Source organism: Chinchilla lanigera, unplaced genomic scaffold, assembly GCF_000276665.1.
Source record: "Chinchilla lanigera isolate Chin_1 unplaced genomic scaffold, ChiLan1.0 scaffold00001, whole genome shotgun sequence".
Lineage (NCBI taxonomy): Eukaryota > Metazoa > Chordata > Mammalia > Rodentia > Chinchillidae > Chinchilla > Chinchilla lanigera.
The window spans coordinates 21,811,719-21,824,745 of NW_004955402.1; the positions used below are offsets into that span (position 1 = coordinate 21,811,719).

Sequence of the window (13,027 nt, forward strand, 5' to 3'; positions counted from 1 at the left end):
TTCCTTATCCTGCAGATACTTAATGAACACCTACTACATGTGAAGCCCATTGACTATTAGCATGTCCTATAGATATTTCTCTATGTCCAGAAGACAATGTGAGAACCTTTCTTCCAAAATAAGAATTTACTCTATATTCCTAACTTTGATAAATGATGCTGTCACCCAAGCATAAACTTGAGATCCATTTGAGATGCCTCTTTCTCCTTTGCTACCCACCCTTAACTCCCACCCATGTCCATGCCCACATCCAATTAGTCACCAGACCCTAAATATAATGCCCTCTGAATACGTCAGATTTGTGCTTTCTTCTGCAAACCCTTGACCTCCGTCTTTCTGTAGGTTTTCATCACTTTTTGACTCATTTTGATCTTCTTCAGTATACACACTGCTGCTAGCATCACCTGATCGATATACATTTCATTATCAATTTCTCTTCCTCCACCACTTCATGGTTCTAGATCATCTTCAAAACCAGGGTCAGGTTCCTCGATTTGGCCATGAGACCTTTGTTCTCCTTGGCTCTTGCCCTGTCTCCCATCACTGTGTACCTTTTCCTCACTGCATATTAAAAACCTGCTGCTCCCCAGACATGTCATATCCTCCCCATCGCTCTATAACTAAGCATATCTGCTTTATCTTCACCTTATATTACCATTTTTCCTCTTTTAAATGACAACATAGCTTGATGCCTAAGCCAAGAAAACCTGCAACTTAATCCTGGACAAGTTGCTTCTGTTCTTTGAATCTTAATTTATTTTCACTGTGTTTGTTGTGAGAATCAATTCATAAATTTTTGAATAAATTAAAGAATTGTATGTTTATCTAGTGGCTACTACCTACCAGACCCTGTTTTAAGAACTTAAACTATAGCAGTGAATAGAACAGTCAGCGCCCATTTCCTCAGGGAACTTGTGTTCTATTGCATAGGGAGGAAACAGAAAAAGCTACTATTATTACTCATCCAAATCAGGTATCATCAGTGACCTGGGCGAACTATTCAGATCTACTTCCCAGTTTCTGGTGTCCAGTGCTCATCTGCTATGGTCCCACATTACCCTATAGGATACCATAGTAATTATGTGGTAGTTACAAATGCCAATTATTTTTACCTTGCTTCCCCATTACCCTGGGGATTCTTTGAGGTCTTATTTTACCAGCTCTTAGTACATAAGAAAACCAGTTGTGTTACATGAATGAATGAACAGTTTAGGGCATAACATATTATTTTAAAATAATAACATCTGCCACTAATGAGGATTTGCTGCATGCCATCAGTGTGTCAAGTGCTTTAGACACACTTAACCCCACAGCAGTACTGTGGAACCATTATTATTAAACCTGCTTTATGGATTAGGAAACTAAATCTTAGAGATGTAAAATAACTTGCCAAAGTTATATTGTCAGTGGTCTGCCTGAGCTGCCAGAGCCGATACTTTAATCATGGTGCTTGATGAGAGGAGCCATTTTCCATGGGCACATGGAGATGCCGGAAAGTGGGCTGCACATACTTAATTTTAAGTTTACCTGTGTGCATTAAACTAAACTTTAACCCACAGTCAGATGCACAAAAATGGTTTAGCCATCCCTCCCCCAATCTGTGCTCCTCTCCTTCTGCTGCTGGGGGCTGAAGAACCAGAAACAGGTTTAAACTTGATCACTAGCAGTATTACAACCTCTTCCATCTTCGGCTATATTTGGATGGCCCCTGTTCTTGGGTAAATATTCAGTCTTTTAGATGTGCTGCTTCTCTTTCCCTAACCCCTGTGCAAGATAATGTCTGTAGGATGGGATAGGGGCTTGTAGAAACACAAAGAGGACCTCCTGGTCTCATGCTGGTCCTTGGATTTACAATACATGAGTCTCTTGAGGAGCAGCTGGTCTGACCTTGTCCACAAGCGTTCTGCTAGTGTCCTGTGCTGAACACTTCCGCTTCAGTGTCTCCCAACAGACATAGCCCTGGCACTGTGTAGCTTCCTCAGAGGCAGCTATTTATATTTATTAGGCTCTACATTAGCAGTTCCACCCGATAGAACTGGGTGTTGTAATAATGTGTCCTCCCACGACCAGGACCATAAACTCAGCTCTCCGATAGCACTATGCACTCAACCTCCTTCCTGTGCCCTACAGGGCAGACAGAAACTTGTAGATGTGTTCCACCTCAGGTTTCTATACTTTGGAGAGTCAAAGTCAAGCCTACCCTCTCCCTCCAACCATATCAAGTCATTGATCAATCTTCACTGTAAAGGGGCCACACCTGTTTAGAGAAGGGAAGTCTTTACTGTCACTGAACTCTGCCTCTTTTGGAGAAAGAGAGCTGTTGAAACATTTTTTTCTAGGCATTTGTTTCCTAGATCTATGTGAAAAGAGACAAAAGAAAGTCTCTTGGGTTTTGGGTTCGTTTTCAGCCTTTTTGATGTCTCCCTTCTAGAACATGAGCCTGGAGGCCTGCAAATGGGTGACCTTGCTTTTTCCCACCTTCATTTCCATCTTCCTACACTCAATGAAGGTGGGAAAGTGTGGTTTTTCCCTCCCCTCTTCCTGTCTCTTTGGCACTTTCCCTATATTGTATCTTCCTCTTTCCCAAAGTGGAATTTGCCCTCCCTTTTCTCCAGGGCTAAACTGGAGGATGACTGCCAGGTAACCTGATTTATGGCAAGAGGAATGAAAACACATCTGTTTAATATTTTCAAATTATTACCCCTCTTACCCCTGCATCTCTGAGGGTAATCACTAGTCTCCAGAGTTCTCCGGGTCCCTTTATAGTAATCTGGCTCAGAGCAGTCGTAGAGGAAGATTTACAAGGGCTCCTAGACACCTCCTTCACCTGACTCACTACCCGCCCCTTTAAGCCCATGGACCAAATTCTTGGCCATCTTCCCCACCTTCCTGAGCAGCCTAGAAACAAAGTGGGAGTATTTGTTCCATAAATTGATATCATTAATAAGCCATACATTCAAATTCTGACCAGTGTAGTCCTCATGATAACGCTCTGTCGAAAATATCACTTAAATATGGCATGATCATAGAAAAAAAATAAGCTATACTAAAGAACCCCAATTGTGACAGCATACTCTGAAAATATTGAATATTTTATTTTAGACTGTGTCTTTCAACTTCAGACTGTCACCCCTCACCTCAAAAGAGAAGCTTTGTGATAGGGACCAAATCAGTAAGAACATGGACAACAGTGGATCAAGAAATAGAAATAGTAAGAGCAAGCATGGGTCTTTGTAGCACTGACTACCCTGTTAGGTCCCTTGACCTCACTGTAGAATGTGAAGCTTGCTGTGTATTTCTTATACTTAGATATTTATGTATGTACTTGGAGAGTCAAAGTCAAGCCTACCCTCTCCCTCCAACCATATCAGCTGGAGGTCAGAAATGAACACTGATTATGTAAGAAAAGATACTCATATCAACCAAGATGTGAACAAAGGAATTAACTTGTACACAAGTGAAGTAACAGGGGAAGCAGAACATAAAATTATTAAAATAACAGCCCAAAAGGAGAGTATAAAATAGAAAAAGGGGGCCCCTTGTTTGAGATTATCATTACCATCTGGGTTGTGAAACATTTGATTCCAATTCCAGAAGCTTGATACCAGAAATAACTTATAACCAGGGACATATGCTGGAGGGTTGTCAGGAATGACAGAGTTTTTACTTGTTTTTAATATCTGTATCACAGAATGATGAAGCTGATAAATTGTACAATAATGGGAAGGAGTGAGCTGTAGCCTAGTACTTTCTGCCACATATATTTATAGCATTTATGCTATAAATATATGTGGTCTTTTATACACCAATTCTTTCCCATCTCGTGACAGTTCAGAGATCACTTCTGATAAGTAGAGAACTTTCAAACTCTTTTCTTGCTGGAGGACAGACCTGAGTACATTTGGTGTCCGTAGAGAGTGTACAATCTAATCCACAGATTTTCCTGTGTGTGCAGTGCTATTCACCGTCATCTTCTCAGTGGTCATATTGAGAGTGTAGCTAAAGTATTTGATTCTCATTCTTGATCTATAGTATTTGAGTGTACATCATTGTGCCAATGACTCTTTACCATTTCCTACCTGTGCGACCTTTAGTAATTTAAACCATCTAGTTTACTCATTTCTAAAATGGGGATGATATTAATAACGCCTGACTCACAGCCAACGTGTTTGAAAACTACATTACAGTGCTAGAGAACAGTCTGAATGCTGAGACTCCCAAAATTTAATGAGGTAGTTACTTATTATTTACATGGAAATAAAATAGGTGACCCGCAATCAATATTCTGTATCAGGAGGCAGTACAGAGAATTTGAATGGGAGGGTCTTGGCTCTAACTATGATAATCTAAAATGGTGGTTAAAAAAACACACACACACACCTTTTTTGAGACTCTTCTATACAGAAAATCTCTTAACATGAAATCTTTAATCCTCACATTATTAAAGGAAAGGCTGTACATTGATTAGAAGAAAAAAACAGCCTCCACGTAAGTGTTTTTATTTTATTATTTATTTTTCCTTCTATTGAGGTTGCTGCTTTAGAGAGTGAGGAAGGAAGCTAGAAATTTTAACCCCTTTAATCGGACACCTTTTCTAGAAACTGGCCACGCGACCTGTTTAGATCCCCCCCAAATGATCAAGATTAATTTTCATGGCACGAAACGTGGTACGCAAGGAGTTAAAGGGTCTCCCACGCCCCTTTGCATGAATCCTTCTTTTGTGTACACAGCTGCAGTTGGAGCACGGGTCGGAAAGGAAATGGTTAGAGGAAGAGCTGGTTTTCAGACAAGGCTAGTCTGCGAGGGGGGCTGCGGGGTGGCCTGGGGTTTTACGTGCCAGATGTAGGCCTGCCTCGGTGCCTGCCTGGAGCCGCTGGCGTGGTCACGCCGCAGCCCTGTGTGAATTGAAGCGAGGTGATGAGTTAGCGGGTTGCTATGGTGACTGGCGGCCCACGTGACCAGGGTGCTGCTGCCGGCGCTCTGACGTCAGCAGCCGGGAGGGCGGGACGCAGGAGGGCGGGGCGGGGCGGAGCCGAGCTGGGAGAAGGCGGCGAGAGCGAGCAGGCGGCAGGCGCGGTCCCTGCGAGCAGGCGAGCGAGCGGGAAGACGCAGCCACCGTCCTCACCAGCCAGCCCACAGCGGTTTATTCCCTTCCTCGGGAGTGCGCCAATGCCTGGGCCGACCCAAACCCTGTCCCCAAATGGCGAGAATAACAACGACATCATCCAGGATAACGGGACCATCATTCCTTTCCGGAAGCACACAGTGCGCGGGGAGCGTTCCTACAGGTAATGGGGCTGGCACCGGGGCGCGCCGGCCGACCGCGGCGGACCGGGACGCGCGGAAATCCGGCCCGTTATATAATGGAGCAGACACTGCCCGCGACCCGGGCTGCAGACGTGCATGCGTGGAGGCTGGCGTGATTATTTGCTATCTGTTTCCATGTGTCACGTTGGGCGTGCATTAAGGCTTCAGGATTGCAGATGGAAAGCATTTTGTGAATAGGTTTGCTGCCTGCAAAGGGTCTCTCCCTCCATCTCTTTCCTTCCACATTGATGAAAATGCATGCTGTTTCTCCCCCTCTCCGAAGAGAGAGGCTGTAACACTTCCTTTCCTTCTTCCCTTTTTCGATTTTAAAGGAGCCGTGAGGTAGCTATGCCTAAAAGGCAGAGGAAACAAATGGGAGGATGGCGAGAAAAACGTTTGCGCTTAACCTGGAGAGCGTGCAGGGAAGATGGAATCCTCTAGATTAAGCTGCAGGCTGTGATGTTAAACCGCCAGATTGATGGAGCTTTGTAAGAATTCCGCTCGCTGATTGGTGCAAGGGTTGACAGCAAAGGTCACAGTGTCAGACATAAACCAAAATTTTCTCCTTCGAACCCGGGATTTTTTAGAAAGAGACTGGCCTGTAATGGACCTGGAAAAAATTGGGTGTTGTTAATGCATTTTCTTAGGAGTTTATGGTGTCTGCAAGGGTGGGGGAGCCCTTCTCATTTCCAGTAGAAAGGTAATTCCTGGTTTTTTGCTAAGGTCTGATTTGAGGATGGGAATGATCTCGGTCATTGTATTGTGAGCCTTTTGATTAATGCGTTGGCTTGTGCGGTTGGCATCATTTTTACATTAACGTATCTGGCAATATGTTCCCGTAGATAAGCTCATTAAAATTGTTTGCATTGTTTGATAAAGATAACAATGTAATGGAGAATGCAGCGAGGGTCTAAGGCAGCTCAAGGCCAGACTTAGACTGATAGCTTTGGTCACATTTCCTCTGAAGTTCTTTTGTACTGGGGTAGTTATTTTTATTTATTTTTCTTTTTTTTTTAATTGTCAGCATAGTTTTTTTATTGGCACATTTTAGATATGCATAATAACATTCATCATGGGGAATTTATACCTGTACCTGATATATCTTGCTGCTGCTTTTTTCCCCATTCTCCACCCCTCCCTTCAATACCTCTTCCTCTGCTTATGTACAAAGCTTTGTTTCCATTTTTTCCCTTCTGTTCTCCCCCCACCAAGGATGGGGTAGCTATTCTTAAATGTTACCTTGATAACCACCAACAATGGTTTTGCTTTGAAGTTGAGCACACATCCCACTAAAGCTAATGCGCATCCTTTCTGCTAGTAAGCAACAGGAAATAGCCCGTTTTTGAAAGCCTTCATCTACACATTCAGCTGGTATTATGGGCAGACTATTTTGTGTGTATAAATGTTGCATATCATAAAATGGGACCGAAAGTACCCCACTTCCTTTCTCTTTGACGAAAGGCACGCACTGCTTGTTGACTCAAAAAAAATTATAAGCAACCTTTGCCCTGTCATCCCTGGCAGTTACATAAATACTTGGAGTTAATTTTGGCTGTGCCCATGAGGTCACCAAAATCTCATGCCTCACGGTTCCAGCAAATGTGTTGACATGGCATCCTTAGGGATTTCAAGTGCTTGTTATTCTCTTAATGTAAACCAAAATTGATCCACAACTCTTGCTGTTCTTCCTTAGGAGACCCCGTGATTAGAAAGTTGGGCCCCTTCTCTCATTACTCCTCTACCTTGGTCCTCTGTGAGCATCCCAAAGCTTAAAAATAGAATTTAGGAAGAAAAAAAATTGATTTGCTTTTAAACTTATTTAAGCCATTCTTAGGAGTAATACACTTGAAGCTCTCATTTCCTAAGTGATTTAATTCGTGCTATATAGGTAGCAGTTGCTTGTAGGGTGGAGTTTAGATTTTACCACATAAGCCAAAGGAAGCTGACCAGTCGGTTTCATTACTCATCTGAGCCCACTTGAAATGGCAGTGGAAAATAATTTAACAGAAAGGTTCAATGTTACCTTCTGATGATAAATTATTATTTTGAAATGAAATTTTATTTGCTTCTTTAATTTGATCCAAATTAGTTTCCATTTTCTGAATTATTTCCAGTTTGCTTTCTGAGTCCTTGTCATAATACCTGAGACTATATAAAAAGCAAAACTGAATTTGAATAATGATCTGACTGAACAAATTCTTAGGTCACTAAGAGCATCACTGTGTTTGTATTTTTTATAATAGGACTAGTAGATGCTGTAGTGAAAGGTGTCATAGGGTAAGTAAAGAAATAGGTCTCCCAAATTGCATTTGTCTTGCATTACACAAAAGGATGCAAGCAGACACACTGGATGTTTTCCTTGGTCTGCTTCTCTTTCAAAGTGCATAGCCAATGTAATGTGATTACCACTTTTTTGTTGTTGTTGTTTGTTTTTTGTTTTTTTTTTTTTTTGGTGGAGAGACATAGGGAAAGGAAAAATGTGACACATTTTTTCTCTCCAGAAATGTTCCATCATTATTTTGGCATCCCAAGACTGGAGTAATATAGCCATTTAATTGCTAAGGAAACTTGAAGACAGTTTGAAAGCTCAGTAGAGATTTAACCAAGTAAAAGTGTGACTTAGACTGTAAGCTTAGGGACAGCCCTCAACAATGAGATGTGCTTGAAAGTTCTCTGTGGAGTCCCTTGGGGCTCTGAGTGAGCCCAGGACCTTGGTGAGGCCAGAAACAATTCCTTGTAATAGGAACCCAGCAAACCTTTTATCTTAGGCTTTATTTTCTACCTTTGCTTGTTATGCGTAAAGATATCTAGTCCCATTCTCACAGAGATGTTGTGAGGTTAACCTCAGACATTTAAAACAAATTGTTTCTGGGCGGGGATATAATTCAGAGGTAAAGTATTTGCCTAGCACATGGAAGGCCCTGAGGTCCATCTCTAATACTTCAAGAAATAAAAATTAAAACCACATAAAACAAATTCTTGAAAGAACAGTGTAAATAGAAGAATGTGACTGTTAATGGCGAGGCGCTCTTTTGGGGGCTTTTTGCCACCCTTCCAGTGCATGTGAGAGGAGGAGAGGATACCTAGAAAATAGGACTGTGCGGCACAGCTAATGCACAAGCAGTCACTCTTCTGGTTTTATAGCATTTGCACCAGATTGTTTACAAATAAGTCATCTGTCACTCCTGACCCAGATATCATGACGGGGTAGCTGTTAATGTAAACAGCCCATTTTTACAACCTGGAACAAAATAGGTGGCAGATCATTATTGATTAGAAAGACAAATATCCTGTAGATTAGTAATTCCAGTTAAAAAGATCCCATTCAAAAATGGCTCAGTGAAGCCACATACATGTATTTCCACAGCTCATGTCCACTGTTGTGTGATCGACTCCTCGGCCTCAGCTTCCTTGCCGCGTTTAGGAGCCCTAGAAATCCATATATTTTTAAGAACTGCTTCAAAAATAAATATGGTGAGGGGGGCAATTGAGGTGACACTGTTTAATTCACAGAGTGCATGTGTTGTGCTCTGGGTCTCCCTGGAGAGGGTACTCCCCACAGCTCTGTTTCATGCGGATGCAGATGGGAAATGAGATTTATTAACTGGCTCTCTGCCCTCTGCATCTTTGTTTGCATACCCAAGGCTTTTGAGAATGAAGATAGGAGGCTAAAGGACTATTTCAAAATGGGTGTTTGGACATGCAACTACAGTAGCTTACGTTTCCAGATACTTTTTTTAAAAAGTTACTTGGCCCCATGAAATGGACTGTTAAAAAAAAAGGCAAAACTAAAATGTAAGTCTAAAATGTTGGCCTAAAATACCCAGCTTTGCTAATTTTAACAAATGAACTATTTTAAGGAAAACAAAGAAGGGTATATAGTACAGGGAGTTATGAAAGTGTGTTCCCTTCAGGAGTTACTGTTCTAACATGGCTCACTTTTAACCAAGATATAGATTGCAAATCACATCCCCCAGAAGAGCAGCTATAGATAGTAAAAGTCTAGCTTCGTGTGTCTCCGTTATGCACATATTAGTACCATCTGGATTTATACTGGCAATGGAGATTTTTGATAGTATTGACTTGGTCTTTAGTATTTTCTCAGTGTTCAAAAAAGACAGAAGACTGCTTAATGGTTTGTGACTTGTAACTTCTTTTCAGGATCTTTTATTATGGCTTCTGCTAATGGGGTGGTGTTCCGAGTGCTCTTGCCCTTGGGGAGAAGCTTATCCCAGCTCTGTAGTTGTCATGGTGTCTGTTGACAGTGCATGAGTTAGCAGAGCAGTAATGTAAGCGTGTCCTCAGTAATTTAGAAGGTTGATTTTCTTATGCAGCATCTTTTTTTTTGCATTTATAGGGACCTCTCGAAGCTGCAATGAATAATCCCTTAGATTAGTGGGGGAGGAAATATTGGGACTAACATAAATATTCTATTTCAATTGAAGAATTAATTGAGTAAATATTAGGAGTCTGCTCTGGTGAAGGTCTTTGCTAGATGGTCCTTCAAAGCCCTTGAGTTCTAGCAATGTCAGAGTTAAAAACAGCTCATTTTATATCAGGTTTACATGATTTGCTTAGGCTGAGAGCAAAAGTGGTTTGCATTTCCTGAACCCACAGTGCCCTAAAGTAAGAAAATACAGTGTTAAGGCCAATATGCTGTAGAGTGCAAAAAGAGACTGCGGAAAGTCCCATGTCTCAGTGAAAAGATACAGGCTTTAGACTCAGACATGATTTCATTGGCCTGGCCCAGTGTATGCTGGGCAGTGGTGGAAAATAAGAGTGTTGCAAAGCAGGCAGGGTAGTAGGAACTTGGAAATAAGAAAACTTCTAAAGGCTCATTACCGGACAGTGCACTGAGAACAGTGGTACATGCTGGAATCCATCTCCTGTTTCGAAATGTGAATGGAAAGGGAAATGGGGTCCACAAGTGCCCCACCCTGCAGCCTCCAAAATTAATAGGGATCTAAAGTGCTGTGAGAGAACTCGAGACCCTTAACCTGCAGGGATCAGGGCAGGGTAGATCGATGGTTGTTCTCTGACTCAGACAGGCAGCTTTCTCTGTGAAGTATCAATAATGTAACTTCATCTTATAATAGGGCTTGGACTTAGGTCAGACAGTGGCTTTTATATCCGTGAACACCCACTCTCTAGCTAGCAGTCTGACTTAAGGGTGGTCAGTGTGGAGCACTACTCTGACCCTCCCAAACCAGAAGCAGGGTGTCTGGTCCTTCACCACGAAGGGTCAGTGCTCCCCTGTTGTGTCCTGCTGGAAGACCAGAACACTCACAGTCAGAAGGTGTCACTGTGATGGTGGCCACTAAAGTGGACCATGAGTTTACCTTGGCTCATAATTTCTTCATAAATTTTGTCAATTTCTTTTTCAAGGACAAATTGATTTGCATCTCTCCTAGCAAAAGAACCTTTTTCCCACAATGCAATGTGTTAGAATATGTATGTTAGAAGTTCATTCTTCCTGACTTCAGGCTTTCAGCTATCCTACCTCTGTCATACTAAATTGGTTATGTCACAGTCAACTAGTATCTTAAAACAGCCCTTTTTCTTGGAACACTCCGTACACATCCTGTTGGTATCCTGTGAACTTAGTTTCTCAGCTCATTTTGAAATTCTCATTCTCATTGTTTATGTCAGTGTTTCTGGCCTGCACCAAGAGAATTCTTCCAGAATGAAAACCTACAGTTCACAGAGAAACAGAAATGATGTAACTTTTGCCTTGATGAATCAAAGAAATTTCTCCTAAATATATTTTTGTTAAATTCATCTCTAAAATGATCACTTATTATAATAAAAATAAATGATTAGTAAGGTACAGATTGAATTTTATGGGCCACTTAGCAATCATTTCTTAGGTTACTGAAAAAAAAACTTGTACATTTTTAGTGTCAGATTTCTGCAGGGTTAGTAGGGATTTTACTCGGTTGTGCATGAGCACATTTTCTGTTAAAGTATTGTTTTGTCTTGTTCTAAAGGGGCAGAAGTTGGTGACAGGTACACAGGATGATCAAGCTGATGGCAGCTTCTAGGGATGCTGTCCTTCTATACTGAGCTGGTTAAGAAAATATAGCAAGAGGGGCTGGGGATTTAGCTCAGCGGCAAAAGCGCCTGCCTGGCAAGCGCAAGGTTGTGAGTTCGGTTCCTGGTACCGGAGAAAAACCAAAAAACAAAAAAAAAAGAAAATATAGGAAGAGTTCAGTTTCTTTTGTTTTTAGTTATTTGGTTCCAGCAGGTAAACTAAAGTCTAATTTTGGTCATGACTTTGGAACAGAAAAGGACTAAGGACAGGAAGGAAGAGGGTGCTGTGTACATCCGCGTGTGTGCACACACATGTGCGTGTATGGGTGGAGATCTGTAAACTTGTGATCATTCCCAATGCGTAGTTTTGATGACAGCACTGGACTTCCTAAAGGCATTTTGTCTAATTACAAATTCTACAAGAATGACTGTGTGGAGATATGTTAATGGTACGCAGAATCAGTCTTGAAGTTTATGGCCAGTGTTTGTCATTTCATATAATGACTGTGTTCTCCCTGGGAGGTTACTTTAGATTTCTGCAATCCTGTTTCATTTTTTCCTAGAAGTAGTGTTTGTTTTCTTTTGTTTTGCTTTAAAGACATTAGTTCCCTGTTCTTTATTTAGTGTCATCCTACCCTGGCAAAACCCTAGGAGGTAATTTGTCAAAAATGCCAGAGGCATTGACATCTATGGGAAGCTTTCTTCTGTTCACAATTATGCTTTGACTATAAACAGTGGTATCCTTCACTTAAGGGTCTTCCACGGTTCCCTGCAGGGTTTTCATTTGGTGCCCTCAAATCCAGGAGAAAGGGAGCTACAGAAAATGGGCTCCTCCCTTTCTGGAATGACCAGACACGTTTTGAGATTGCTAATAATGTATTTTTAAAAATAATTCCCAGTGTTGGCTATGACATGATTCTTGTTAAAGTTAGAGCTAAAGTTATTTGTTCAGTAGACTTACTGAGTTCCTTCTGTGTGTGTCTCCATGCTGGGCCCTTGGAATACAAAGATAAATAAGGCATAGCCCTCCTTGAAAGAACTTCTGGAGGTCTCCGGAGAAAGCCTGGAGAGGTCCAGGTTGGAGAGGTGCCCAGGCCTGACCCTGGAGAGTCCCCAGAGTGTCTGTTTTTTTCTGGTATATGGCTGTTATTGATTCAGAAGTCTTCAGGTGGTTCAGCAGTCTTAATAAAAGTAATTTTGCTATTACCGCTCTGATACTTGCTAAGGGCAAAATTATCACTGCTATAATTTTCAAAAGCTTTCAGGTGTGGAGTATATGAGTAAAAACTATATGCAAACTCTCTGTGACCTCTACATACGTTTTTTTTAACATAAACTTGAACATTGATGAGTGACTTGGCAGGAAGTTTTCTTCCTTAAAAACATGACATGAGGAAAAGTAAAAGGCTTATCTCTCTTTTTATTGGCACATTTGTAGTACATTATGATTCCATTCTTTGTGGGGAGTTAGTACAAGTATGTGGACATTTCTCAATTTCTTTTTTTAACCCCATGCACCTCTTTTTTTTCTTTTAAAAATAAAAGGAGGAAAATATTAACAGACAGACAACATTTTACAAAACAAAAAAGGAACAGTACAGACAGTACGGAGTTACAAACAAAGTGGTAGGGAATTAACAATGCTTGTTGTATTACATATTGATATCTTCAAAGTGGTTTCTCATGAAAA

At 41.3% G+C, this 13,027-nt stretch overlaps 1 protein-coding gene across 4 annotated transcripts in view; it reads left to right on the forward strand.

Annotated features, from left to right (window-relative positions):
• Mapre2 (microtubule-associated protein, RP/EB family, member 2) overlaps positions 1–13,027 on the forward strand; it is a 158,691-nt gene that overhangs the window by 64,762 nt on the left and 80,902 nt on the right. The window contains exon 1 of one of the 4 annotated variants that reach the window (XM_005372791.1): positions 5,028–5,288. The exons of 2 other annotated variants lie outside the window; for them this stretch is intronic. In XM_005372791.1, coding sequence (XP_005372848.1) covers positions 5,170–5,288 — 119 coding nt within the window. In that variant the 5' untranslated portion in view covers positions 5,028–5,169. Of the gene's footprint in view, positions 1–5,027; positions 5,289–13,027 lie in introns of those variants that run through there. One more of the 4 variants, XM_005372793.2, reaches the window with a different exon arrangement.